Below are 26,593 nucleotides of genomic sequence, written 5' to 3'. Positions count from 1 at the left end.
ATTCTGAATAGTATCCAGTCAATAGTCCTGGATCAAAAGCCTTTTGACCTCTAGACGGATAAGAGCAGCATGGAACGACGCTAAAATAACTAAGAACTCTTGAAGAGGTACTCCACAAGGTGGAGCGCTATCTCCGCTTCTATGGACATTAGTGGTTAATAAAGTGTTAAGGAAATTAACTGGACTTTTCTTAATAATGGGTAGGTGTCTGCAGACCATTGGCAGTATTATAACCACCACTCTCAATACGGTCCATAATTGGGCATCGCAAGCGGGTATATAATGTGATTTAATCTGGAGAAAACGGATATGCTTGTGTTCACAAGAAAGCACAAAATTGCTAATTTTAATACACTGGAGGAGGTATCGATAGTAAGGCCGCAGAGTCTGTTAAAATTCGTGTCAAGCGCAGGCATCCTAAAAGTTGACTACTCTTGGACCTAGCAACTGAACTCCATTTGGTATCGCAAAGAACCAAAACTGGTCTATGCGTGGTTTATTGGCCTACCAGATTAACCGAAGCTAACCTAATCTTTACTTCGGTTGATAAACATCTATAAGAAAGGCTCTCTAAGTATGAGCTCATAATTGTAACGAGCAGATTCTCTGCCTCACGGGTTTCAATTTTTTCTTATTATCAGAAGCATATGATTATCAGATAGAAAAATTCGTATCTCGCTTCCAACTACTTGAAAGCATATTTTGTTTTTTAGATCTTATAGGAAATTGAATACTCTTCAAAAAAGGTCTATCAGGATTTTTTGGTAAATCTAACCGTTTTAAAGATATTAACAGTTGAAGTTGGACTATTTTAATTTTTTTATATTTTAAGATTCAATAAAAAGTTATTTTACATTATAAAGCTCAAAATCTTGTAGCAAATTTTCAGCTCTATAAAAATGGTCTGCATTATTTTTCGTTTAAGTTCAGCGTTTACGAGATATTCAGCGTCAAAAGCCAATGTCAATCCAAAGAAAACACAGAAAAAATCATAAAACAGAAAAAACAGAGACAGTTTTTGTAGAGCAGTCAATTTCTAATAAATAAGACCATGAGTTTAGCAATTTAAAATAACGCTTCTTAATATAAATATCTTAAAATAGTTGAATAATGTTTTATTTAACCACCCTAATGTATATTTCTATAAATATCTAAGTATATGCAATTAGCCAAGTGCTTGGAGAGTGAAACGTTCGTGATGAATAAATGTGCTATTAAGAAATTATAAAAAAAATAACCATAAAATTAAACAGCGACGACAAACACAACAACAACAACAACCCTACGAACCAATAAAAAAATTAATTGCAACAAAGTTGTAATTATCAGCGACAAAAGCAATAACGACATTTTTGTTGCTGACAGCGCAAGGTGTTGTACCTGTATATAAGCGCTACTTACAACAAAAACAAGCATCACGCACACATATGTGACACATACATACACATATACACGCGTGTGTGGAAATATAGCATCCTAGCGCTGAAGCGATTGTGGGAATTGTGAGCATTCAACGCATTAATATATAGACTTCGTATGTTTTTTGTAATACAGCAATATATATTAGCGAAAATTACAACTAAAGCAACAACGGCGACAATAATAAAAACAACAACAACAACGACGACGTTGCGCATTACAAACGACACATTGCAGCAAGCGTAACGCACAACGAAAGTGAAAGGTAATTTGTACTTTTCCAACATAAACTCAATTTACTAATGCATTTTATACAGTTAACTAAACACACACTCATAAGCATACATAATCTATTACACACAAACACACATTACATTATACTTACACATATGAGCATTTATAATACGCGCATAATTCACATTTCATATGGCTATGATAAACTAATTTCATAAAAGCGCTTTTTTCAAGCTTTGTTATTTGTAGGAAACACACGGGGTGCGATTTAAATAATAATACAATAACAAAAACAATAACAATATAAGCTTAAGCGAAATGTAATGAAGTGAAATGAAAAGCATTTGAAGTCACACATTGTTATATGCCTGAATTCGTAATCTAAGGGGCCATTGGGCTCGCTATGGTATTTTGGTTTTGTTCACATAACGGTGTGCTTTAATAAAATTAAGGAATAAAGATGCATACGAAGAGTTTTAGGGACAAAATCGAGCCCAAAAGCTGCATACCTGAGTGAATATCTTAGGCAAAGGCAGAAACCCTTGTAAAACGTGTCGTTTCAAACCTATGTGGGACTAAAATTTTGGATTAATATTAATAGGCAGCTCATAAATCTCGAATCTAAAAAAAAGTGAAAAAGGAAAGAAGTCAACGTTTTAGAAATGAACGAAGTATCTACGTTAAACGTCCACGCGCATTGACTCTTCGGTTTAATTTGGCAGTTATGACTTTAAAGCTTTTGAAATCGCATTGGTTCGATAAGAACAAAAACCATTTGAGAAACTGATACTTTTTCTAATTCTTAAAAAAAAAAAATCCCAAAAGCTTCAAAGCTTACACTGAAAACCCTTATCACAAAATCAGCAAAGTTTTCTTCAGAGCTTCCATTCAATAAAAACAATCTTATCACAAGAAGTGAAAAAAGCCATCATTGGCAATAAAAAAGCTTTTCATTATATTTCTGTTATAAAAGCTTTAAAGCTTTTGAAACCGTATTAGTTCGATTTGGGCAAAAACCATCTGAGAAACTGCTACCTTTTGAAGTTATTTAAAAAAAGATTACTACAAAAGCTTTGAAGCTTCCACTGTCATGAAATCTCTTATCACAATATCAATTCTTTCAAAAAAGTGTTCCACGAAAGCTTCGAAGCTTACACTGTCATGAAAACTTTTATCACAAAATCATCAAAGTTTCGTACTTATAATAATAATAAGGCTTTGCCATTCACTAAAAACAAGCTTATCACAAACAGCGAAAAAACTATCCTTGGAACTAAAAAAGCTTTTCATTGCATTTATGCTATAAAAGTAATGTTATAAAAGCATTAAAGCTTTTGAAATCGTATTGATTCGATAAGAGCAAACACCATCTGAGAAACTGCTACCTTTTGAAGTTATTTGAAAAAAGTTTACTACCAAAGCTTTGAAGCTTCCACAATCATGAAATCTCTTATCACAAAATCAAATCTTTCAAAAAAGTTTTCCACAAAGCTTCGAAGCTTACATAGTAATAAGGGTTTGCTCGAAAGTTTCAAGGCTTCCATTAAATTTCTGTAATAAAAACAAGTTTATTAAACAAAGTGAAAAGCATTCATTAGAAATATAAAAAAGCTTTTTACAAAATTTCAACCCAATCCAATTTTCATTACATTTCTGTTTTAAAAGGCTTTGAAACGTCTCCCATTAAAATAGCTTTTCACAAAATTCTAAATTCAAGCCAATTTTCTATTGCCCTTCTGTCATAAAAAGTTTCGAAGCTTTCACAGGACGTGCACCACAGAAATTAAATACTTAATTTCTCAAAAGTTTCAGAGCTACCATAGTAAAGCTTTACCTTTAAGCTTTCATTCAAAACTTTCAATCCAATACAATTTTTTTATATTTTTGCAAGCTTCGAAGCTTTCATTGGTTTTTGTTATAACAAGAGTTTTCACAAAATTTTCATAGCCTTGAAACTTTCACCTCACTTACGTCATAAAAAAGCCACAGCTCTTTTTTGGACTTGTCTTTTATTTCACAAAAGCTTCAGAGCTTTCATGTAATTTCGGTCATAAAAAAGCTTAACACAAAAGCGCCAAATGACTTTTGTCAGATAAAAAGCTTGTTTTACAACTTTAAATTAAATTCAATTTATCCATTACACTTTCATCATAAAAAGCTTGAAAGCTTGCATTGAATTTTTGTTATAAGTAGCTTGCAAGCTTTCATTGAACTTTTGTCATACAAAAACTTATCACAGAATCCTACCACCGTACAAAACCGGCTTCAAACTAGGTCCGAAATAGTTTTTTATAAAATACGATATGTGAGAGAAAAAGCTGGTGCAAAACCTAAGGACACCTATGATATTTCGTTACAAAATTGGTAAAGCTAAACTGGCCTTGACATCCCTTACGAGGATAGTTTAACATTTTTCCAATAAGAGAAAACGGGAAAACTTGTAGTTAAATTGTATAAGGGAAGTCATTTCATAGCCTCGGCTCAGCTCGAATTTAGTGCTGTCTTCTTTCTTTCATATATTGTTGTTATTGTATATACATATAAGACAAACGCAGATACCATATAATCGGTTCATGGTCTGACCGCCTGCCTGTTTTCCTCCTGCCGCTTGGCCAATCAACGGTAGACGTAATCGCGTGTAATCGCTCTACGAATGATAGAGCGAGCAATCATCGCATCGCATTGTAACTTTTGCGATTATTCGCCTTATAATAAGCCTCATTCGCCTCATGATAATGCAAATTTCCGAGTACAATATGCATAAATGCAATAATTCGCACGAATTCATAACACTTTAGTGATTTACAGCGCGCCAACGATAACCAAAGAAAAAGCAAGTTGGCAACGCTTGCAAATTGCTAAATTAAATGTATGCGAACTCTTTCATTGCAAAGTTTAAGCCATTCAAATTCGCATGGAAATTCCAAAAATTTATGTATCAATCATAACTCATTCGCGCCCTTTTGTCAGCCGCTCCAGCCGATGTAGGGTTGCCGCAACACTTCAGTGCCCCACTTGGCGTGCCGCTCGCTTTGCGTGGTCTGCACTAGAAATGTAAATTTCCGCCGCGCGGCGCAGAGGTAGCATTGTCATTGAACTCGCGCATGCCCAAGGTGCAGCATCACACGCACACACTTACACAAACAGAGGCTCACCTACTCGCCTCCGCTCCATTTAGTGTTTAATGCGCATAAATTGTTGCGTTGCTTGCATATGAAATGTAGACGCACGCACGCAATTCTGCGGCTCTTCATCTGCTCTGCATTCACTTCGTTCCACTCGTTGTCTCTCTAATGCATTAGCTCATCATCATCCGGCGGCAGCACAACACACCCAATTCATCAGTGCTGTACCAGTATATGTGTGAGTGGAATTATGAAACAGCGGCATCGCATTGTTGTAATCCAAGTTGTTGTGTTGACATCACCTCCGTTGGTATTACATTGTCGTTGTTAGTGTTTTGTTTTTTTACTTCGCTTATTTTCATAGCTCTGAGATTACAAAAAACAATATTCAAGAGCTTTCACTTGGTAGTCAGTAGTCAGTGGTTAGGTGTGGCTGGCACTGCAAGAATCGCTGTGCGTCGAGGTCAATTATAATGAGTCAAAAAATAATTAAGATTCTTCAATCTCCCTTTTCAAGAACCATCTTTCAGGAACTTCTTCTGAAATGGCTTCAATGTCATGAAGCGTGTGAAGCAACGTCAGGCCGAGCAATCTATCTTGAAGCATGTTCATTCTCAACGTTTGCATGCAGCGAAGTGTCGAAAAAGAGCGTTCAGAGCTCACAGAATATGCGAAAAAAACTATGATTTATGGGGTATAGGTCTACATCGCAGTTCTTCAGCGTTTCCAATGCAGTAGTCGTTTAATTGTTATGTTTTGACTTTTGCTTCTGCCCCCGATGGTACTGCCAGTCATCAAGTTCATCTTTGAGCTTAAAACGTCGCACGACGTTGTCATTATCCAAAACGCCTTTGAATCTATCTAGTATCAAGCAGTCAATAGAATTTACCATTACTTTGGTTTTCAAAGCACGTACTTTTTCTGAAGCAGCAAACTCAGCTGAAATCCATCTAATACATCTCAAGAAAAGCGCGTCTTCAAATCTTCGCCGATTGTATCCAACACAGAAATGTACATTGAGACCCTGTAGTATTCTTCGAAAATTCTCAACCAGAAATTTACGCGTTTTGTTTGACGACTGCAGATTCTTGGTTTTTCTGCGTCAACTTTCAGTTCTGCCGCCATTTTTTTGTGTCAGATTAAATGGATCGAAAATTTCCCTCAGGTTTTTGTCTTCGATTTCGGAACGTTACAAGCAGCTTATATATCATATTTGATGCCTTTGACAGATCGATCGATTTCTTCTGAAAAATCACGCTGAGTGAATAGTTAGAGATGGAATATCACATAGGCAAAAAATACAAAAATAAATTTAAATATGCACACGGCTGCGATGAGTGCTTGTTTTTGCTTTGCTTGTTACTTTATATTTTTTCAGAGCAGTAAAATTATTAATAAGCCATTTAGCCCCCTGAATCCGCCACTGTAATATTAGTATCATAAGTACTTTTAGATGTAAAAATTTATCTGCTGAACAGACCCTGAAGTGATATTGATCAAGTTGTTGTAGAATGTCTTCATTTGATTGACAATTTAAGCGACTTTTTATATATATAAATATAGGTTCTATATGCTATAGTCGCCATAAGTACTGCTTAAAAGGACATAATGCCATAATTGTGACAATTGTCTCACTATCATACTGAATTTGGTAGTGCCATTTTCAATTGTGCGATTGACGATGTTTCTTCTATCATATCTGGTGTGGATTCTTAAAGCTTTACTTTTGGAAAATGAAAGAACTTGTAAAGCTCTGAAGTCATCACAAGTTAACGACCGGACGTTCCCCATAAGGTAGTGGGTAGTGTGCGTAACTATCAGTTGAAGTTTCTTGAGTTCTCAACTCTATTTTTTTAAGAATACGCTCGCAAGTTCTCCTTTCGGTAATTCAAAATCTTTTTATGTAAGTCCAAAAGATGAACAGAAGTCTCTTAATACTAACAGGAACCTTAACTTCTTAGAAAACATCTAACCAAACACCTCAAACTAGAGAATAAACTCCATAAAACGGCTCTGGAGGGACAACATACGGTTTTATGGTTATTATTCTTCTTCTTCCTTACTAGCGTAGACATCGCTTTCGCGATTATAGCCGAGTTAACAACAGTGCAACAGTTTCTTCTTTTCGCTATATATATTTTCGGATATTCCAAGCGAAGCCAGGTCCTTCTCCACTTGGTCCCTCCAACGGAGTGGAGCTCTTCCTCTTCATCTGCTTCCCCCGGCGGTTACTGCGTCGAATACTTTCAGAGCTGGAGTGTTTTTGTCCATCCGGACAACATGACCTAGCCAGCGTAGCCGCTGCCTTTTAATTCGCTGAACTATGTCAATGTCGTCGTATATCTCGTACAGCTTATCGTTCCATCGAATGCGATATTCGCCGTGGCCAACACGCAAAGGACCATAAATCTTTCGCAGAAATTTTCTCTCGAAAACTCGCAACGTCGACTCATCAGTTGTTGTCATCGTCCAAGCCTCTGCACCATATAGCAGGACGGGAATTATGAGCGACTTATAGAGTTTGGTTTTTGTACGTCGAGAGAGGACTTTACTTTTCAACTGCCTACTCAGTCCGAAGTAGCACCTGTTGGCAAGAGTTATCCTGCGTTGGATTTCCAGGCTGACATTGTTGGTGGTGTTTACGCTTGTTCCAAGATAGACGAAATTATCTACGACTTCAAAGTTATGACTGCCAACAGTGACGTGAGTGTCATGTCGCGAGTGCGACGACTGTTTGTTTGATGACAGGAGATATTTCGTCTTGCCCTCGTTCCCTGCCAGACCCCTTCGCTTTGCTTCCTTGTATTCCTTCCGATATCAATATCTCTTATAAAAGATTGTACCTGCTCGAGTTCTGCAGCTCGAACTATTTTCTCCAGCAGCAGGTTGAAGAAGTCGCACGACAGGGAGTTGCCTTGTCTGAAACCTAGTTTGGTACCGAACGGCTCGGGGAGGTCCTTCTCGATCCTGACGGAGCTTTTGGTGTTGCTCAAGGTCAGTTTACACAGTCGTATTAGTTTTGCGGGGATACCAAATTCAGACATCGCGGCATAAAGGCAGTTCCTTTTCGTGCTGTCGAAAGCAGCTTTGAAATCGACGAAGAGGTGGTGTGTGTCGATTCTCCTTTCACGGGTCCTTTCCAAGACTTGGCGCATGATGAATATCTTTTCGATTGTAGATTTTCCAGGTCTAAAGCCACACTGATAAAGTCCAATCAGTTTGTTGACGGTGGACCTTAATCTTTCACACAATACGCTCGATAGAACCTTATATACGATGTTGAGGAGGCTAATCCCACGGTAGTTGGCGCAGATTGTGGGGCCTCTTTTTTATGGATTGGGCATAGCACACTTAAATTCCAATCGTTGGGCATGCTTTCGTCCGACCATATTTTACAAAGAAGCTGATGCATGCTCCCTATCAGCAATCCATCGGCCCTTGTTGTGCTTCAGGTCATGGTCGGGCAATGGAACATCTGCTCTATCGTCATCGATTGGGGAATCGGGTTCGCCTTCCCCTAGTGTTGTACGTTCACTACCATTCAGCAGGCTGGAGAAGTGTTGCCTCCATAATTTAAGTATGCTCTGGGCATCGGTGACTAGATAACCTTTGGGGGTTCTACAAGAGTATGCTCCGGTCTTGAAACCTTCTGTAAGCGCCGCATTTTTTCGTAGAATTTTCGAGCATTACCCCTGTCGGCCAGCTTATCAAGCTTTTCATACTCACGCATTTCGGCCTCTTTCTTTTTCTGTCTGTAAGTGCGTCTCGCTTCCCTCTTCAACTCTCGGTACCTAACCCATCCCGCACGTTTTGTGGTCAATTGTAACGTTGCGAGATAGACAGTCTGTTATCTCTCCACTGCGGCACGGCACTCCTCGTCGTACCAGCTGTTCTTCTGCACTTTCCGAAAACCAATGGTTTCGGTTGCAGCTGTACGTAAGGAGTTTGAAATGCCGTCCCACAGTTCGCTTATACCGGGTTGTTGACGAGTGCTCTCAGAGAGCAGGAGTGCAAGCCGAGTAGAAAATCGTTCGGCTGTCAGTTGTGATTGCAGCTTCTCGACGTCGAACCTTCCTTGTGTTTGTTGGCCTGTGTTTTTTGCTGCACAGAGGCGGGTGCGAATGTTAGCTGTAACAAGATAGTGGTCCGAGTCGATGTTAGGACCTCGGAGCGTATGCACGTCTAGAACACTGGAGACGTGTCTTCCGTCTATCACAACATGATCGATCTGGTTGGTGGCTTTTCGATCCGGAGACAGCCAGGCAGCTTGATGTATTTGTGGGGGGCAGCTCTCATAAGTGCGCTCCAAGCGCCTATAGAAGGCATCTTTGGTCACATCGTCCTTCTCTTCCGTCAGGGTGTAGGCGCATATCAGCGATATGTTGAAGAACCTCGCTTTGATGCGGATTGTGGCTAGGCGTTCATTCACCGGAGTGAATGATAGTACTCGGCGACGGAATCTCTCTTCCTCCACGAATCCCACACCAAACTTGCGCTCCTTTATATGGCAACTGTAGTAAATGCCACAAGGAGGCTTGTTGTTCCTTTTCATTGGTATTATTGGTCCCAAGCCCAGCGCACAATCCTGCAGAGGGGATGTTTCGCCTTCTCACTTTAGCTCGCATTCAAACGGATGTTCTTAGGCTACTCAGAGCATACTTGGTCAAAGACCGGAAGTCGTGAGCTGCTTGAGTCAAATGTAAAAGAATCGGCCATTCCAAAGTGAATGACGAACAGAGAACTTTCCTCACTTGCGTGAACTTCTACACATGACTCCATCCTCTATTATGGTTATTATTACTGTTATAAAAAGCGAATATTTCAAATAATCATAATGAAAAGTTTGCAATTAACCGTAATTCATATAAAACCAAAGACTTAAGCAACGAACTCGAAATGTTTTTCGCTATAAAATCAAAATGAAAGCATTGCTGAGGAAACCCTGAAGAGGTTTACGCGCAAAAAGAAAGAATATTGCATATATGACACGGGCGGAATATTCTTTGTTGCAGAGTTCTTCACTGCAACTTCGCTTCAAAGCACAAGTGGCAATTGCGGCGGCAAATCACGTACAAGAGAAGCAACTAAATACGCATATTGACAATTCCTTAAATGTTCGAAGAAAAGAACTATGTATAAAATATGAGTGAGATTAACAAGTAAAGAGCGTTTGTGTACGAGTGAAACTGATATCAACGCATCGACTTCTGTTGCAGTGGATTTTTTTGCTTTAAAGTCAACACTTGCATACTAAGTAAACGGGTTTTCGGTGGCGGAATAATTTTTGTGAATAAATTGTATTCATTACATCCTTAATTGATTCTTAGAATGATTATTGTCATACTACACCGCAGCTCTGCACTCTCCTATCGTTCTTTCTAATCTTGCTCTTAAGCAACTCACACTTGCACTTGTTTATATGAAACTTGCTATAATGACATTGTCTGCCAAAAAGTGATTTCCATTTAAAGAAATAAATAAGTTTCGAACCAACAATTCACCGTACGGTACATTGCACTCAACCCACATGACTACGGTGATCACTCTGCGAAGATAATTGCAAAAATAATGCAAAAATGTGTATCGGTATTTTCGCTTTATTAAAAATAGTTTCTAATTATATTTAACGGTAATACATTATAATTAAATTAAATTAAATTGAATTCACTTTTTATGCTTTGTAGGGCATTCAACTCAATTATTTTGCTGTGCTCGAGTCAATGGCAAGCACTCAGTCAAAAGTGATATGCACTCAAAAGCTAACAACACTTATGAGCATATGTAAATATGTATGTATGTTAGGGTGGGTATAAAAACAATAATTTTTTATTTTACTTGATACTTCGAAAAATTGGTTCCTAGACATCTCTAAGAAAGTCGCTCCACGTACGTGCTCCTAATTGTAACGAGAAAGTCCGCTGCCTTCCAGTTTTCCATTTTTTTTTCTTATTATCAGTTAGAAAAAATTAAATTTTTCTTCCACCCTGAAGACACTAATAATGGTCACATGCTCCTTTAGTTGATTTTGCAAGCAATTTTCAAACTTATAGGGTTCTCTAAATTCTCAAAAATTTTGCAGAGTTCAATTCAGTGGCTTAAAATAAAAATGAAGCCCACTTTTTGAAGTGTTAAAATGATCTGCTATTTGCTACAACTTACTCGTGCTCGCATTGAGGTAATAAATATTTTCAATTGCTATTTAAGGAATTTATTTTCATGTTTAAATGCTTACATGCTTGCAAAGATGTTTTACCAACTAATTAACGTAACATTAACAAATCGAAAAGTAAATATTATTGCGACAGTTTGAAGCCAAGAAACTTACGTCAACATTTTTAAATATATTCGGCGTTGTCGTTTATACACCTCTGTTAAAGACGTTAATATAAAAAAAGTCAAAGAAACAGTGCTCAAATCATTGTGCTGACTCAAAGAGATAGCAGAGTGGCTCAACTTCTCATATGGAGCTACTGAAAATAGTTATATATGTATATGTTATAATAGTTATACTTTGGTTAATGTTTTGGGTATGAAAATTGTCAGATGCTTGACGACTTAGCTGAGGACGCAACAGTCATCAAATGCATTATTACTGATGACGAGACGTGAGTTTATTATGTGTATATGACGTCGAAACTGTGAAAAAATTTATCGAATGGCGCTCCAAAACTGTGCCGAAACCGAAAATACCAAAATTAGCGGAAGGTACTGGAGCCATCCCAGCCGAGGCTTATAAAATGTATATGGGATGTTTTATTAAGCGTTGCCATTCTTTTATTAGCTCAGCAAGCTATTTTGAAGGCGATAATAAAAATTTGTATTAAATTACGGACATTGCAGTTTTTTTCTCAGTTTTGCTCAAATTTAAGCTGATGGCTTATCTTTGTTTTATAGAAGCAGAAAAAGTTGGTTAAATGTGTGGCAAAAGTAATGAACTTTGGGGTGAATGTACAAAATTTGTAATGTTGTGACAAAATTTCGCTTGAAGAAGGGAAAGAAGCCAGATAATATTACTGCGAATTCTTCGAATCTTCGGTACCATATTCTTCATTCTTCATTATCTTTCTTATTTTCCCAAATTTTATCAAATACTTCTTGGAAATCTGGTTTAGATTCATAGTAATAGGTAAATTGAAAATTGCCCCGCCTGTCATAGTAAAGCAGATTTGTTTGGCAAAATTCATGTTTTTATTCAACATAGTTTTCTTTAAGGGTGATACACTGCTTACTTACACTCACTACTTTCCGATATAGTTTTTGTATTACGATATGTCCTTTGCTTCAAAAGGAGTCTCCTTTCGTCTATTACTTCTTTATCGTCGATTTCGTCGTTCACTTCTTCATTCGGCAAAAATTCGTTCCCAGCGAGCTGTCTTTTGAGTTCTGAGAACAGAAAATAGTCGCTTGGGACCAAAATTGATGAATACGGTAGATTCGGAAGCAATTCGAGACCCAATTCATCTATTTCTGCCATCGTTTTCACTAATTTGTGACACGCTACATTACCTTGGTAGAACAGTACGTCTTTTTTTCAAATGTGATTGTTTTTCTACGATTTCGTTCTTCAATCGGTCCAATAACATAATGTAATTGTCGCTGTTGTTGATCCTTCCTCTGTCATTGTAGTCAATAAAATTTTTTCCATGCACATCCCAAAATACTGACGCCATAACCTCGCCAGTCGACTCTTGGATTTTTCCACGATTTGGAGCGGGTTCATCATATTCAGTCCACTCGGATAACTGTCGGTTGGACTTTGTAGTAAAATGATGAAGCCATACGTCTTCACTTACCTAATTTTAATGATATATCGATGTGCATCCACTGTCTGGTACTTTGTAAGTTTTTTGACAGCAGACATATAATTTTTTCTAAAGATTTTTTTTTTCTGAGAATTATGTATTTTGCTCTAATCTGTACTTCTTTTCAGCATTTGGATTTCATATTCAGAGTTTTCTCAAAAAAATGTTTATGGGGCGATAATAATGATTCTCTATTTGAGAAGACTATTGTACTCAACTTGAATTGAAATGCAATTTTTCAATTTCATTTCTAATGCACAGAGTATAATGTCCACTTATTTTCGTGAATTTAAAGGAATATATTGTTTATATTCTGTTGGAGTGTTTAACGTCAAACCCTTTGAGTAAGCTTTTTTGTTGTTTGTTTGGTTTATTGTCTGAACATTTTATGCAGTAGCCTTCAAACAGTTGTACAGGACATTCTGTATGCATGTATGTGCTTGTAAACCCACAAATACTTCTAAAGAATGGGGCTTCGATACAGATCTGAATTTTATTCGTATTATTAGCATTTTTAGTATTAAAACTAGCAACTTCAAATATGTATTCAAAGGCAAAGTATGATATTTATTAACATTCAGATTATCATTTTTACTATCTTACGTAAGAATATTGAGTTTTTATAAAGTATTCACATTGGAGTTTTATATTTTAGGTACATGGCAGCCAATAAAACTCTATCATTCTTTTGGAGTCGCCGGTTTAAAGGAGTCTCCAATTGAATAACGATATAATCATATAAGCCACAAATAGTAAGCGGGTTGACTATAAAAAGTCAAGCGCAGGCATCCTAAAGAATGAATACTCCTCATGGACATAGTAACTGAATTCCATCTTGTATCGCAAAGAGCCAAAAGTGTTCTATGTGTGGCTCATTGGCCTACTTAACATGGCTATAAAAATTGTTATCGTCGGAGTTATTAAGTTATATTACGACCTTTAAGGATCATATAACTGATCACAATTTTGCTATAAAAATTCTTCTTATTATATGTGACCTGGTCTACGAAAAGGGAGCTAACGTGCGAAAACTAGTTTTCTGGGAAAAGCTGTTAAAAATAATCGTCAGTTTCTCGTTATCTCATTAATTGTTCTCCTTTTTTTTTGACACCTAAGCCCCCTTTCCGTAGACCAGGTCACATATATATATTCTTAGTCTTACTTACCCGCGAGAATAACAATGTATGTATGTATGCAATCATAACCACTTCACAAATCAATATTCATAGCAAAATTTGTATCATAACAGGAAGAATACTGTGAATATGGCAAAGCGAATCGACAAGTCAAACAACTGTCTAAATTCACGGATATTATAAAAAATATACACATACATGCATACACACACACACACGCGTGGAAGTAGAAATATGAACTCCAATTTGATTAGAAAGAAATTTATGCATGAATGTACACATACCCGTCTGCACATACATATGTACGTATATGTACATATATATGTGTATGTGTGTGTGTCTTTTATTGCGTAGACTACTTGCAAGTGGCCACACTTGCACACTTTTGCTTCCAACGGTTCTTTTGTATGCCAAATGAATGGCCTAAGTAGAAGTCAGGGGAAAGGGGGAAAGTGTGTGGCGTGCCAGCGTAAATTTACAGTTGTTTTTCTTTTCAATTGGCAAGTAGAATAGCAGCACAAATGAATATATAAACGAACGGTGCTACTATATTGGTGGCATCCACACCAACAACAAGAACAATAGCAAGCACTTTTGTTAAACTACATTGTTGTAGTTGTTGCTGCTGTTGTTGACTAACAAAAGTGCTCATTGTGCATGGAGCGCAGCGTCAAAATCGAACACAAACAATGAGGCGATTCTGCAGCGTCGGCAGCGCAGTCTCCATTGGCGTCACTACTCTTTCCGCTGCTGGCGATAGCCGTTGCTCGCGTCATTACCGCTAACTTTTTATGCTACGCGCTAGCACATACATACATACATTTTAGATAGTTTTTAGTTAGTTTTAGCTTTGCAGTTAGAAGCGGGTAATTTACAATAAAAACAAAGTGCGGAAAGTGTTCGAAAACCGCTAAAGTCAGTTTATTTAAATATGCTGTACTTAAAGAGTGCCGGCAGAACTGACAGTGCGTTAACTGAAAAGTGGAGAAGTGTTGGCAATTAACACAAATTAACGCCTTCGCGAACGGCGTAAGCGAGTGGGTGGAGTGCGCGACTTGCACGCGGTGATTTGTGAGTTCTGAACACAAATTATTTAGCAGCATACACTAGAACGTTTATTTTGGTAAATGAAAAGCTGCTTATGCAGGTCCAGCAGATCAACAGAGGTCTCTTAATACTAGCAGGACCTTTAACTGCTTGGATGAAATTAAACCAAGCACAATAAACTGGAGAATCAGCTCTGTAAAAAAGCTCTAAGGGCAGTATTTGACACTTAATTGTTAACTATTATTCTTGTAAAAAGCTTATATTCATAATAATAAGAAAAAATGGCTTGCAAACCACCATTATCCATATAAAACCAAAGACTTAAGCAACGAACTCGAAATGTTTTTCGGCATAAATTCAAAATGAAAGCATTGTTGTGGAAACGCTGAAGCAATTTAGAGCGCGGAAAGACACAATGTGGCATATATGCCGTATGCGCAATATGCTTTGCTGCAGTGTTCTTCGTTGCAACTTCGCTTCAAAGCACAAGTGGCAATTGCGGCGGCAACTCACGTACGAAAGAAGCAAGTAAATACGCACAGTCATAATTCTAAATTCCTGAAATGTTCGCACAAAAGAACAATGTACAAATACGAGTAAAAAATAAGTAAGGGATGTGTATGTTCGAGTAGCACCGATTTTTTAATTTTAATTAATATTTTTAATAATTTTTTATTTGCTTTGAAATTTGTATTTGAATTGAATGATTATGGAATTTTGTATCAAAATTACACATAAAGAAGAAAAGATGCTAATTTCGATTTCGGAAGCTAACGGGTTTTTTCAATAAAACAAAAATGGTTTAGGATATCAATGAAACTCTCTTTTTTTTTAATTACATTCGATGCCATTATATATGGAACTCGATTTCTTTTGCATGGCCACCACTGGCACGCTTGCAAAAGTCAAGACGCTGAACCCAATTTCCGACGGTTTTCAAGCATAAATTGGCCGATACAGCTGCAATTTCGCATTCGATATTCGCACGAAGTTCATCAATCGTCGCTGGCTTGTTGGCATAGACCATAGACTTGACGTAGCCCCAAATCGCACGACCGAGGTGGCCGATTGACTGGTCGTTTTCGTGAGATAACACGTTCACCAAACTTGATTTTAAATAAATCGATTGTGACATTTACTGTGTTGCTTGTGGCGCCGTCCTGTTGGAACCACATATTTTCCCAGTCCATATTATCCAATTCGGGCCAAAAATATTCGGTTATTCGTTGAATATTCATTGAACGGTAGCAATACTCATTCACGCATCAAATCGTTATTTTTTCGGGTTGCAATGCTGACTCATGGAGTACGTGCGGATTGCTGTTTGACTAATAACACATATTTTGCTTATTGATGAAGCCATTCAGCCAGAAATGAGCCTCATTGCTGAAGATGATTTTTCGTCGAAAATCCGGATCATTTTCTAGTTATTGCTCAGCCTAATCATGAACATACGACGAGTCTGGTGGTCAAGCGGCTTCAGTTCTTGCGTCAGTTTGATCTTGTGAGGATGTAGGACAATAGCTTTTCGCAAAATTCGCCACAATGACGTCACAGAGAGACTGATTTGAGACTTCCTCAATTGATGCGCTAGCGGCAGTAACATTCTCGACACCACGGGCACTTTTTTATCTCACTAGTACGAGAACATTTTGTACTGTGCCTTTGGATTCAAAAAGTATCGAATTTTACGTTTTTTTTATTGTTTTTCGTGGAAAATAATAGGAAGATTTCAAAAGAAACATAAAAGAACACGATATGTTCTCGTACGTTAAATATGTTCTTTCCAAATTGGAATTAGATATCTTCAAAACTCTTCCTTTGAGAGTGGAAACCGTTTTGGAAAACACCATTCTGAGAAAAACGCGTTTAAAAGTTGGAGTCGTTATGTACCCCACTTTGTTCCCTTGCTACAAGAATCCCTGTAGCGACCGTAATAATTTGAATTTTGATTTTAAAATTTCAGAGAATGTTTATACAGTGTATACTATCCGATAGTGAAACGAAAAAAATCGATTTTTCGAAAAGTTTCAAGATCAACTTAACATTCGGCGACATAACTCGGAAATTTATCGGCATTGTCGTGCTTTTGAAAAGGAAGCTCCCTGAAGTAAACATAACCTCAAAATTTATTTTGATTTAGAATCATTAAATGGACGAGCCCCCCCTAGATCACTTCTTTACATTACGATTAAATAGGTAAGGCAGCTACGGAACGGTGAAGAATTTTTGCATCAACAGAAGGGTTCGTGAAATTTTTTCGAAAATTGTAATTTTTAATTTTTTTGTAATTTGTAATACTGTGGTGACTACAGCGATGAAAAACGTAAACAATTTTCTCCGATGGCTTAGTATACCAATACAAGAACAATAAGAAACACACTCGATAAAAAAATAACCAGTGTTGCCCGATTTTTGAAACTCAACATTCAAAATCATTCCCCTCAAACGATAAAGGCGTAATTTATGGTCCCTGGAAGTCAGCAAAGATCGGTGAAGAGCTTCACGCACTCTGCGTTTGGTAGAATTAGTGCTTGCTGTTAGTATTTCTTCACAAAATTTATTGAATTGCGGAACTGAGTGCACTGAAATCCACTTGCATGTAGGAGCTATAAAAACATCTATAAACTATATTTATTACCATATGCCACTAACTGCATTAGGCTAAGAAAAATATCAAAGAAAAAGATAAAAAGTTCATCCGGTGTCGGCATGTTGCGGTTGTCGCTTGGCTTCCGTTCGCCAATAAAGCGGCATTGATTGTTTTAACGCGTTATTCTTTTCTTACTCATACATATATACTTTGTAGATATAGATATATTTATATATGTCTTCAATAAATTCACCATTTATTCATTAGACTGAGCATAATTTGCGTCTGATTTTGGCGCGCGCTATAAAAGAAGACAAGCAGCACTCACAAGCGACTAATCGGCTAATGTGCGAGCATGTCGGCCAATAAAACCGATAAATTGATGAATGACAATTTTCAATTAAAAATATTTGTACAGTCGTTCATAAGCAGGAGAAATAAGTGCCACTGCACCGCCGAAGTAGTTTTACATGGACATACTTGTACATACCCTCACACGCAATTGAGCTATTTTGGTAGCTCGTCAATAAATTACGGTGCTTAACGCTTAATGCTTCAAGCCGAGCTATTAAGTAATGGTAATCGCACATATTTTTGAGAAGGCGTTTTTCTTGTTGTATTTTGAATTTTATTTTTATACCCTGAATAACTGAGCTGAGACGGTTTAACCATACTCATCCGTTGGTCTGTATATACCCGAAATAGTCACTCAGTTTTTCAGATATCAAGCTGAAATTTTTTATGCGTCTTTTGCTACCCAAGAAACTGCTCATTCGAAATGCCGTTAAAAGTCATCTATAGCATATAACTACCATACCAACTGAACGATTAAAATGATGAACAATCATGTACTTGTATGGCAAACTTTTTTATTTGATGAGATATCTTCATGAAATTGAATAGAAATTATTTTCTCAGGTATGGCTACAATATCTGAAGATATTATTCAGATCTGACCGCTATAGCATTTAGCTTTCATACAAAGTGACCTAACAAAATTAAGTTATTCTATGAAGAACTTTTTTATTTTACGATATATCTTCACAAATTTTCTCATGGATTATTTTTCAAGGCAAATGTAGTATCTCTGAAGAAATTGTACAAATCGGATCACTATAGCATATAGCTGCCACACAAACTGATCGATTAAAATAATTTTTTGTATGAAAACTTTTTTATTTGACAAGATATCTTTACAAAATTTTGACATGTGTTATTTGTCAAGGAAATGTTACTATCTACAAACAAATTATTCAGATCCGACCACTATAGCATTTATCTGTCATACAAAGTGACACCTCAAAATTTAGTTCTTTTATGAAGAGCTCTTTTATTTTACGAGATATCTTCACAAATTTTCTCATGGATTATTTTTCAAAGCAAGTATACTATCTCTGAAGAAATTGTACAGATCGAACCACCATAGCATATAGCTGTCATACAAACTGTTATTTATAATTCAAGAAACATTTTTTTTCCCATTTTTATGGCATTATATAAAAAATTCACCTGTGTAGGGTATTATAGTTTCGTTGCAGTCATAATTAACGTTTTTCTTTTGTTTTTTATTTGTTGTTGTTTGGCTTGTCAAGTGTCGAGTCAACGGCTGCACAAGTGGCTAAGCCACAAACATATATTTTTCTGCTTGGGTGCGTGTCTAAAAATGTTTTGACACTTGAATATACTTACATGTACTTCAACACACACTTACACAAGCACACATTTATGTATAAAAAATATGCGTGGCTTCGAATAGTTAGCAGGAATTTCATGAATGACATAATAATGCCATAAAGTGTGGTGTCGCATTGCTGCCACCGCCTTAATTGTTTGAAATTACCAAATATTTTTGTTGTTTTTGTTTTTGGAGAATCTTTAATGCGCTTAGACGCAACGAATTTGGCCAAATTACAGTATTGCACAGCATTTTTCAGTGGCTGACATTGATTTTAATTGGTCTTTATGTGAATTACGCCGCTATTTGTCTTCAGTGTGGGTGACAACACACCCAAGCCAAGAGATTTGTGATGGAAAATTCAGTAGGCTCAAGGTTTGAGGCATCATCAGAATTAATTTTGTGTAATTTATGATTTTTTTAATTTAATTGTTATTTGTTGTTGGGGAAATGTCATGTCTGGGAACAAAGCTGAAATATTGTCAGTGATAACTATTTATATTTCATAAAGAATAATAGAACCGTTTATGTCATTTCCGGTGAGCAACTAAGGCGTAATTTTTCTTGAATCTCAAAAAATATAGAAATTAAATATATAATATTATTTTCAAAAAACAGGATAACCAGTTTTCAACGAAAAGTTTTTGATATTTATTAAGCATATATTCTATTGTTTATGGGTTTGGTGATAGACGCTTAAAATTTTAAGGTTACTTGTTTTGATGCCTAATGATAAAAAATAAAAAAAAAAATATTGTCAAAAAATAAACAAAAAAAATGTTAATTTCGGCAGTTATAATAATAGTACCGTTCATAAATAAAAACATTTTCCTTACAAGAACTTAATTTTGATCGTTGAGTTTGTATGACAGCTATATGCTATAGTCGTCCGATCTGTACAATTTTTTTAGAGATAATACTTTTGCTTTGAAAAAAAATCCATTACGAATTTGGTGAAGATATCTTGTCCAATAAGAGAGTTCTGCATACAAAAAATTTATTTCGATCGTTGAGTTTGTATGACAGCTATATGTTATAGTTGTCCCATCTGAACAAATTCTTCAGAGATTGTACATTTGACTTGGAAAATAATCCATACAAAATTTTGGAAAAATATAATTTAAAATAAAAAAGATCTTCATACTATTACTCATTTTGATCGTTGAGTTTGTATGACAGCTATATGCTATAGTGTTCTAATTTTGTACAATTTTCTCGGAGATTACATAGTAGCCTTAGCCTTAGATAATAATCCATGCCAAATTTCGCGAAAATACTTTTTCAAATAAAGGGGCTTTTCCTACAAGAACTGAATTTTGAGCGCTCAGCTTGTATGACAGCTTTAATTGTGGTCCGATAGTGGCGGTTCCTATAAATGAAATAAAATTTTGAAAATTTGTTGAAATGTCACTACTAAATGGCAATATATTTCTAACCAATAAGCACTCGCAAAAAAACCGTATCAGCAAACTTTGCTTTAACTGCAATGTCATGCTTGCCTGACTATTCGCTTAAATTCTTGTGCCAAAGCATGAAAAACGCAATAAAAAGGGAAATGTGTCACAAAATTTGTTAGCTTATGAACCTACTTACTGTTTATGATACTATTAAGCGCACTCGCTCTGTGTTAGTGGGGCAATAAAAGTGATTGAAGCGCATTACATCGCTTGAGAATTCAATTCAAAGAATGAACGAGTTCGTGTCTTAAGTCTTTTGTGCGATTTTGTTTGTTTGCTCGGTCAGCATGCTTAACGCTTATGGAATTTGTGAAATATTGTTCATATACTATATTCCGTTTAATAGAAAATGGGCTTTAAAGGAGTAAACAGTCATGTGCAAAATACAAATAACGCTTCATAGAAAGATATTAAATTATAAGTCACGAAGAAAATAATTTTAGTTAAAAACGGCTATTTAACATATTACTATTAGCTCGAATTTGTGCTGTGCAAACTTTTTGTATAGTTTTAGTTTTAAGTTATATGAAATTCGAGGGTTGATAAAGGTGAATAAGATAATGGAAGAGGTCAAATAGAGATTTATATATTTGACTGCCGAAAACGAAATAACAATTGAACGGGGTATATAGAGAACAGGCCTATCAGATCAACAGAATTCAACAAAAATTTTGAAGAGTTTTTATGTAGATCAAATTGTGTAAGAAGCACACCATTTTACTGCCTTTAATCTATATTAAAATTTTAATTTTCTACTTAATTTAAGTCTTGCGCAAAATGAATTTAAAATGTTTTATTTAATAAAAATAATATTTTTTCATTTAAATTTTTTTATTATTTAAACACTCTTTTATGGTAAATATTCGAAATTTATTTAAATCTTAATAAAAAAATATTTAATAAGAAATAAGTAAAGAAGTATAAAATACAAAAAAAAAAACATAATTAAAAAAATTTAATTTATTACAATTTAATTGCAATTAATTATATTTTAAATTAAAGCTTTTAAAATTATCAAAAAAATAAAATTAAATTTCCTTTAATTTTTTTATTGTATTTTTTATTGTATAAAAAAATTAAATTAAATTTCAAATTTTCTAATTTAATTATATTTTAATGCAAAAAAAATTAATAATTTCTTTAATAATTGTTTTGAAGTTAAAAAAAATAATTTTCTTTCATTTCATCAAAATTAATCATTTGTTAAATTTATGTTTAACTTTTTGATATACTTCTTAAAAAAAAAAATATTAAATAAAAAATTGGTTTTTAATCTAAAAATTCATAATTACAAATTAATAATTTCATTGTACGATTAAATATTAAAAATTAAAATTTCTTTTATTGATTAAAAAAGTTTTATTTTTTAATTTTTTTAAAATTATTATAATTATTTAAATTTCCTCCCAATTATTAAAATGTATTTTTTTTAAACAAAATTAAACCTTTTATCATTACTTCATTTTTTATTGTAATTTTTGCCTTAAATTTTTTGGCAATTTCAATTGTTTCAATTAATTTTTTTTAATTGCGTCATAAAAAACATTTAATTTCATTAAATATTAGAAATATGATTTCATTAATTAAAAATTAATCTTTTTAATTTCATAATTATTTGTTTTTATTTATTTATATTTGGAATTTATTTTATGTTATTTTTGCTAACTAATAATTTTAATATAAAAATCCTTGATCAATAATAATTAATTTCAATAAAAAGTAAAAATTAAATTTTATTAAATTAATTTTTTAAACTAAAAAATATGTTATTATTGTTATTTATTAGGCACATAATCAAATATTATATCTATCATAGTATGGCGTACTAGCTGCATCTGCCTTTGACGCCTTAGAAAAAAATATTTATATTTTCTTTTATTTTACTACAATTAACCTTTCATCAATTTTTACTTAGTTTTTTGATTTGATTTGACTATGCCCGGCCAGGGTTAGAAAAAGTAATTTTTATTAAAAAAAGTTATTATTATGTAGTAATTATTAAAAAGTAATTATAAAAGTTAAATAAAAAACTTCTTACATCAATTAAAATTATTTTGTTGAATATTTATTAAATTATTATTATTTAAATTTTTATTTTATTTTTTGTTAAATGTTTGCCAAATAACATTTTTAAATTAAATTAGTAATAATTATTAATAAAAAATTAATTTTTGAAATAATTTTAATTTTTGGGCACTTTTTTATTTATCATTAAAATGATTTTTTCTTCCAATTTTTTTTTCTTTTATGCGCTTATATATTATAAAATAGGAAAAAATATTATACATTCACGCAAACATGTGCACATACATCCATACAAACACAACACAAACATACATACACATACATTGCTCATGTTGTTACAAACTCATTGAACTCTGCATTAATTCTACCTTCCACTTACTAAACAAACACACACGCTCATTTGTTGTTGTAAACTATCGAAACATTAAAGATGGTGGAAATTCATTTCATTTCAGCAAAACTAACTGCACATTGAAAGCGCGACAAAAAAACCGACCAAACAGACAAATACCGAGTTAAGCGTAAGCGGCTTAACGCAACAAAACGCTTCTTCTAACATTGAAACTAAAAAGCCAAAACATATTAAATACGCGCGCATAAGGCGAACAAAAAAACAATAAAAATCATAATAAATTTATTGGCAGTGGAGTTAACAATAACAGAATAAAGATATGTTCGAGAAAAAACGCTTTGATTCGAACGAAATTACTAACAACTAAACGAGCGGCTTTCGAAAAGGTGTCACCAAAGCGAGGTTGTTGTACATAAACCCATGCCTACATACATACATACATAGACAAACATTTATATTGGCCAAATTTAGCATAAGAATAAGCACATTCACCATAAACGAGACAAGAAAAAAAAAACAAAAACAACAAAAATTAAGAAAAGACAACAAAATTAAAAAAAAAACACAACAACAAATAAATATAACAAAAAAAAAACAAGAAAAATTGACAAAAGCGCTACAATTAAAAAAAAATATTCAAAGCATCCAAAGAATTTGTGGTGTTGACCGCAACGAACGACTTCACTCAATCAACGACTCAACTCAAACGAAAATACTCAACAGTCAGAGTAGGCACGAAACACACTCAAACGCCTCGAACATTCGCACAGCATCCAATAAGCTTTGTCATTGAGACGAGACGCGCTTTATGCTTTTTATGCCGTTATTGATTTGCTTATAGCCTCAGCATACATACATACATATATACATATTTGTACAGATGTATAACTGTATGTGACAAACTTTGCTTTTGTTTAATTGAAAATTTTTATATTCAAAAATCACAACAACAACAACGAAAATAACAACAAAATGAACTATGAAAAGGCCATCGGTGAAACGCTGCAGTACGAGAGCAACGGCAAAGGCAGCTACAACAACAACAACAACAATACAAACAGCATACAAGCCTTTTGGAATGATCAGATAATGGAGCGCTTCATAAAGGCCAATTTATTTATGATTTGCTGCGTGGCGGCCGGCTTGCTACTGGTAAGTGACAATCACAACAACAACAAAAACAAGTATGTATAAAATTTATTTACACACACACACACACATGTCGATATAGCGTCGCCGGCATGTGTGGAAAGTGCTTGGTTTGTTTAGACATTTCCGTTAGTTTGAGCTGCATGGTGGCAAGTGTTATTGTAACGGTTGTTTGCGGTGTCAGCTATGCGAATTAATAGCTATCATTACAATAACAAAAAGATGCCACAGTACAAAACGCTAAGATATAATTGGCAACACAAAAAAAACTTTAAAAAATAACAAAAACAACAAGCAGCATCAATGCGTTGCAGTGAAAATAAAGTAAATGAAAACGAAAACATTTGTTGGTTTTGTATTTGCTTTTTATCTTTACAAACAACTCAAATATTTCCTAAACACACGCCAGCACACACACACACACATGCAAATAAAATCAACAGTTACCATATAATTACCGCTATTTACGCAAATAAGCATGTTAAATGTAAACAATCAAAATAAATGCACAACAACAACAGCAATAGCAGTGCGCGCATTGTGTAATCGATAGCCGCAGCATTGCCAGCGCGCATTGGTGAAAACAGTTAGACAACAATTAAATGTGTAACATTGAAAAATTAAGTTTTTCTCTCTGCTTGATTGGCCGCTTGATTGTTTGATTGAACGATTTACTTTCGCTTTCTCACGTTGATTTCATTGCCTTTGTTTGCTGGCATCTTTGTTGTCTACGTTGCATGATTGGCGCTTTTACATACATACATACATACATAATACCGTTATTTATTTAATAATGCTGATTTAAATGTAAATTAATTTTGTTTTGGTGTGAAAATATTTGTTAATTAATAACTTCTCTATTTACTTTTTTATTTATTATTATTTTTTTTTCAAAAATAATATTAATAATAAAAAAATATTTTTTAGACTTTTAAAATTTGTATAGCGAATTTTTGGCTGATGTTTTTATTATTTTTTAAATTTCTTTTTTCTTATTTGTATCTTGTTCTTATTATTCTTCAATGGCATAGACACCGCTTTCGCTGTTAGAGCCGAGTTTATAACAGCGCGCCAGTCGTTCTTCCTTTTCGCTGTTTTGCGCCAATTCGAAATACCAAGTGCAGCCGGGTTCTTCTCCACCTGGTCTTCCTCTGTTTACCACGGCGGGTACAGCGTCGAATACACTTAGAGCGGGAATGTTTTCATTTTTTCAGTTTTGCTAGCGTAGCCGCTGTTTTTTTATACGCTGAACTAAGTCAATGTTGCCATATGTCTCGTACATCGAATGCGATATTCGCCGTGGCTAACGCGCAAAGGACCAGAAATCTTCCGCAAAACCTTTCGCTCGAAAACTCGTAACGACGACTCATCAGATGTTGTCATAATCCATGCCTCTGCACCATATTGCAGGACGGGGATGATGAGTGGCTTGTAGAATTTGGTATTTGTTCGTTGAGACAGGACTTTATTTCTCAATTGCCTGTTGGCAAGAGTTATTCTGCGTTAGACTGACGTTGTTGTTGGTGTTAATGCTGGTTCCAAGATAGACGAAATTATCTACGACTTCGGTCCCGCAAGGAAAAATAAAGAGCTAGAACTTTATATGCGATGTTGAGAGGGCATATCCCAAGGTATTTGGCACAGATTGGAGGGTCTACTTTTTGTGGATTAAGCAGAGCACACTTAAGTTCCGTGGATGTTTTCGTCCGGCCATATCTTGCAAACAATCAGATGCATATTTCTTATCAGTCGGCAATCCACAGGTTCCGGCCGCTTTGTTGTTCAGCTGACGGGTAATTGCTATTCGAACTTCTTCAGCGTTAGGTAATGGAACGACTGCTCCATCGTTATCTATTGGGGAACCGATTTCACCGTTTCATGATATTAAGTTTTCTTGAAACCTTCTGTTAGTAGAATTTTCAAGCATTACCCCTGTAGTCCAGCTTGTCAGGCTTTTCGTGCTCACGCATTTCGTCCTCTTTCTTTTTTTGTCTGCAAATGCATCTCGCTTCCCTCTTTAACTCTCGGTATCTATCCATCCCGCACGTTTTGTGGTCAATTGTAACGTTGCGCGAGTTGCGTCTGTTACCTCTCCACTACGGCGCGGCCCTCCTCATCGTACCAGCTGTTCTTTTCCGAAAACCAATAGTTTAATTTGCAGTTGTACGTAAAAAGCTTGAATTGCCGTCCGACAATTCCTTTTTACCGAGTTACTGATAAGTGCTCTCAGTGAGCAGGAGTGCAAGTCGAGTAAAAACTCATTCAGATGTCCTTGTTGATTACAGCTTTTCGACGTCAAAACTACTTTGTGCTTGTTGACGTGCGTTTTTTCTGCATAAAGGTGGGAGTGTATTTTTTCTGCAACAAGATAGTGGTTCGAGCCAATGCTAGGACTTTGGAGCGTACGCACGTCTAAAACACTGGAGACATGTCTTCCGTCTATAACAACATGATCGATCTGGTTGGTTTTTCGATCCGCAGACAGCCAGGTAGCTTGATGAATTTTTCTATGTTGAAATCTAGTACTACAAATAAGCATATTTCGAGCTCCGGCGAAGTCGATCAGCCTCAACCCATTT

General features: G+C 35.2%; 1 protein-coding gene across 1 annotated transcript in view; it reads left to right on the top strand.

The window, feature by feature from the left end:
* The first annotated feature begins 1,174 nt into the window (after positions 1 to 1,174).
* LOC120772949 overlaps positions 1,175 to 26,593 on the top strand; it is a 35,190-nt gene continuing 9,771 nt past the window's right edge. The window contains exons 1-2 of the mRNA XM_040101851.1: positions 1,175 to 1,684; positions 23,853 to 24,017. Coding sequence (XP_039957785.1) covers positions 23,955 to 24,017 — 63 coding nt within the window. The 5' untranslated portion in view covers positions 1,175 to 1,684; positions 23,853 to 23,954. The remainder of the gene's footprint in view (positions 1,685 to 23,852; positions 24,018 to 26,593) is intronic.

The sequence above is a fragment of the Bactrocera tryoni genome, chromosome 3 (genome assembly GCF_016617805.1).
Source record: "Bactrocera tryoni isolate S06 chromosome 3, CSIRO_BtryS06_freeze2, whole genome shotgun sequence".
Classification (NCBI taxonomy): domain Eukaryota; kingdom Metazoa; phylum Arthropoda; class Insecta; order Diptera; family Tephritidae; genus Bactrocera; species Bactrocera tryoni.
The sequence above is the reverse complement of the archived record's forward strand: the minus strand, read 5'-3'. Positions and strand labels throughout refer to the sequence as shown.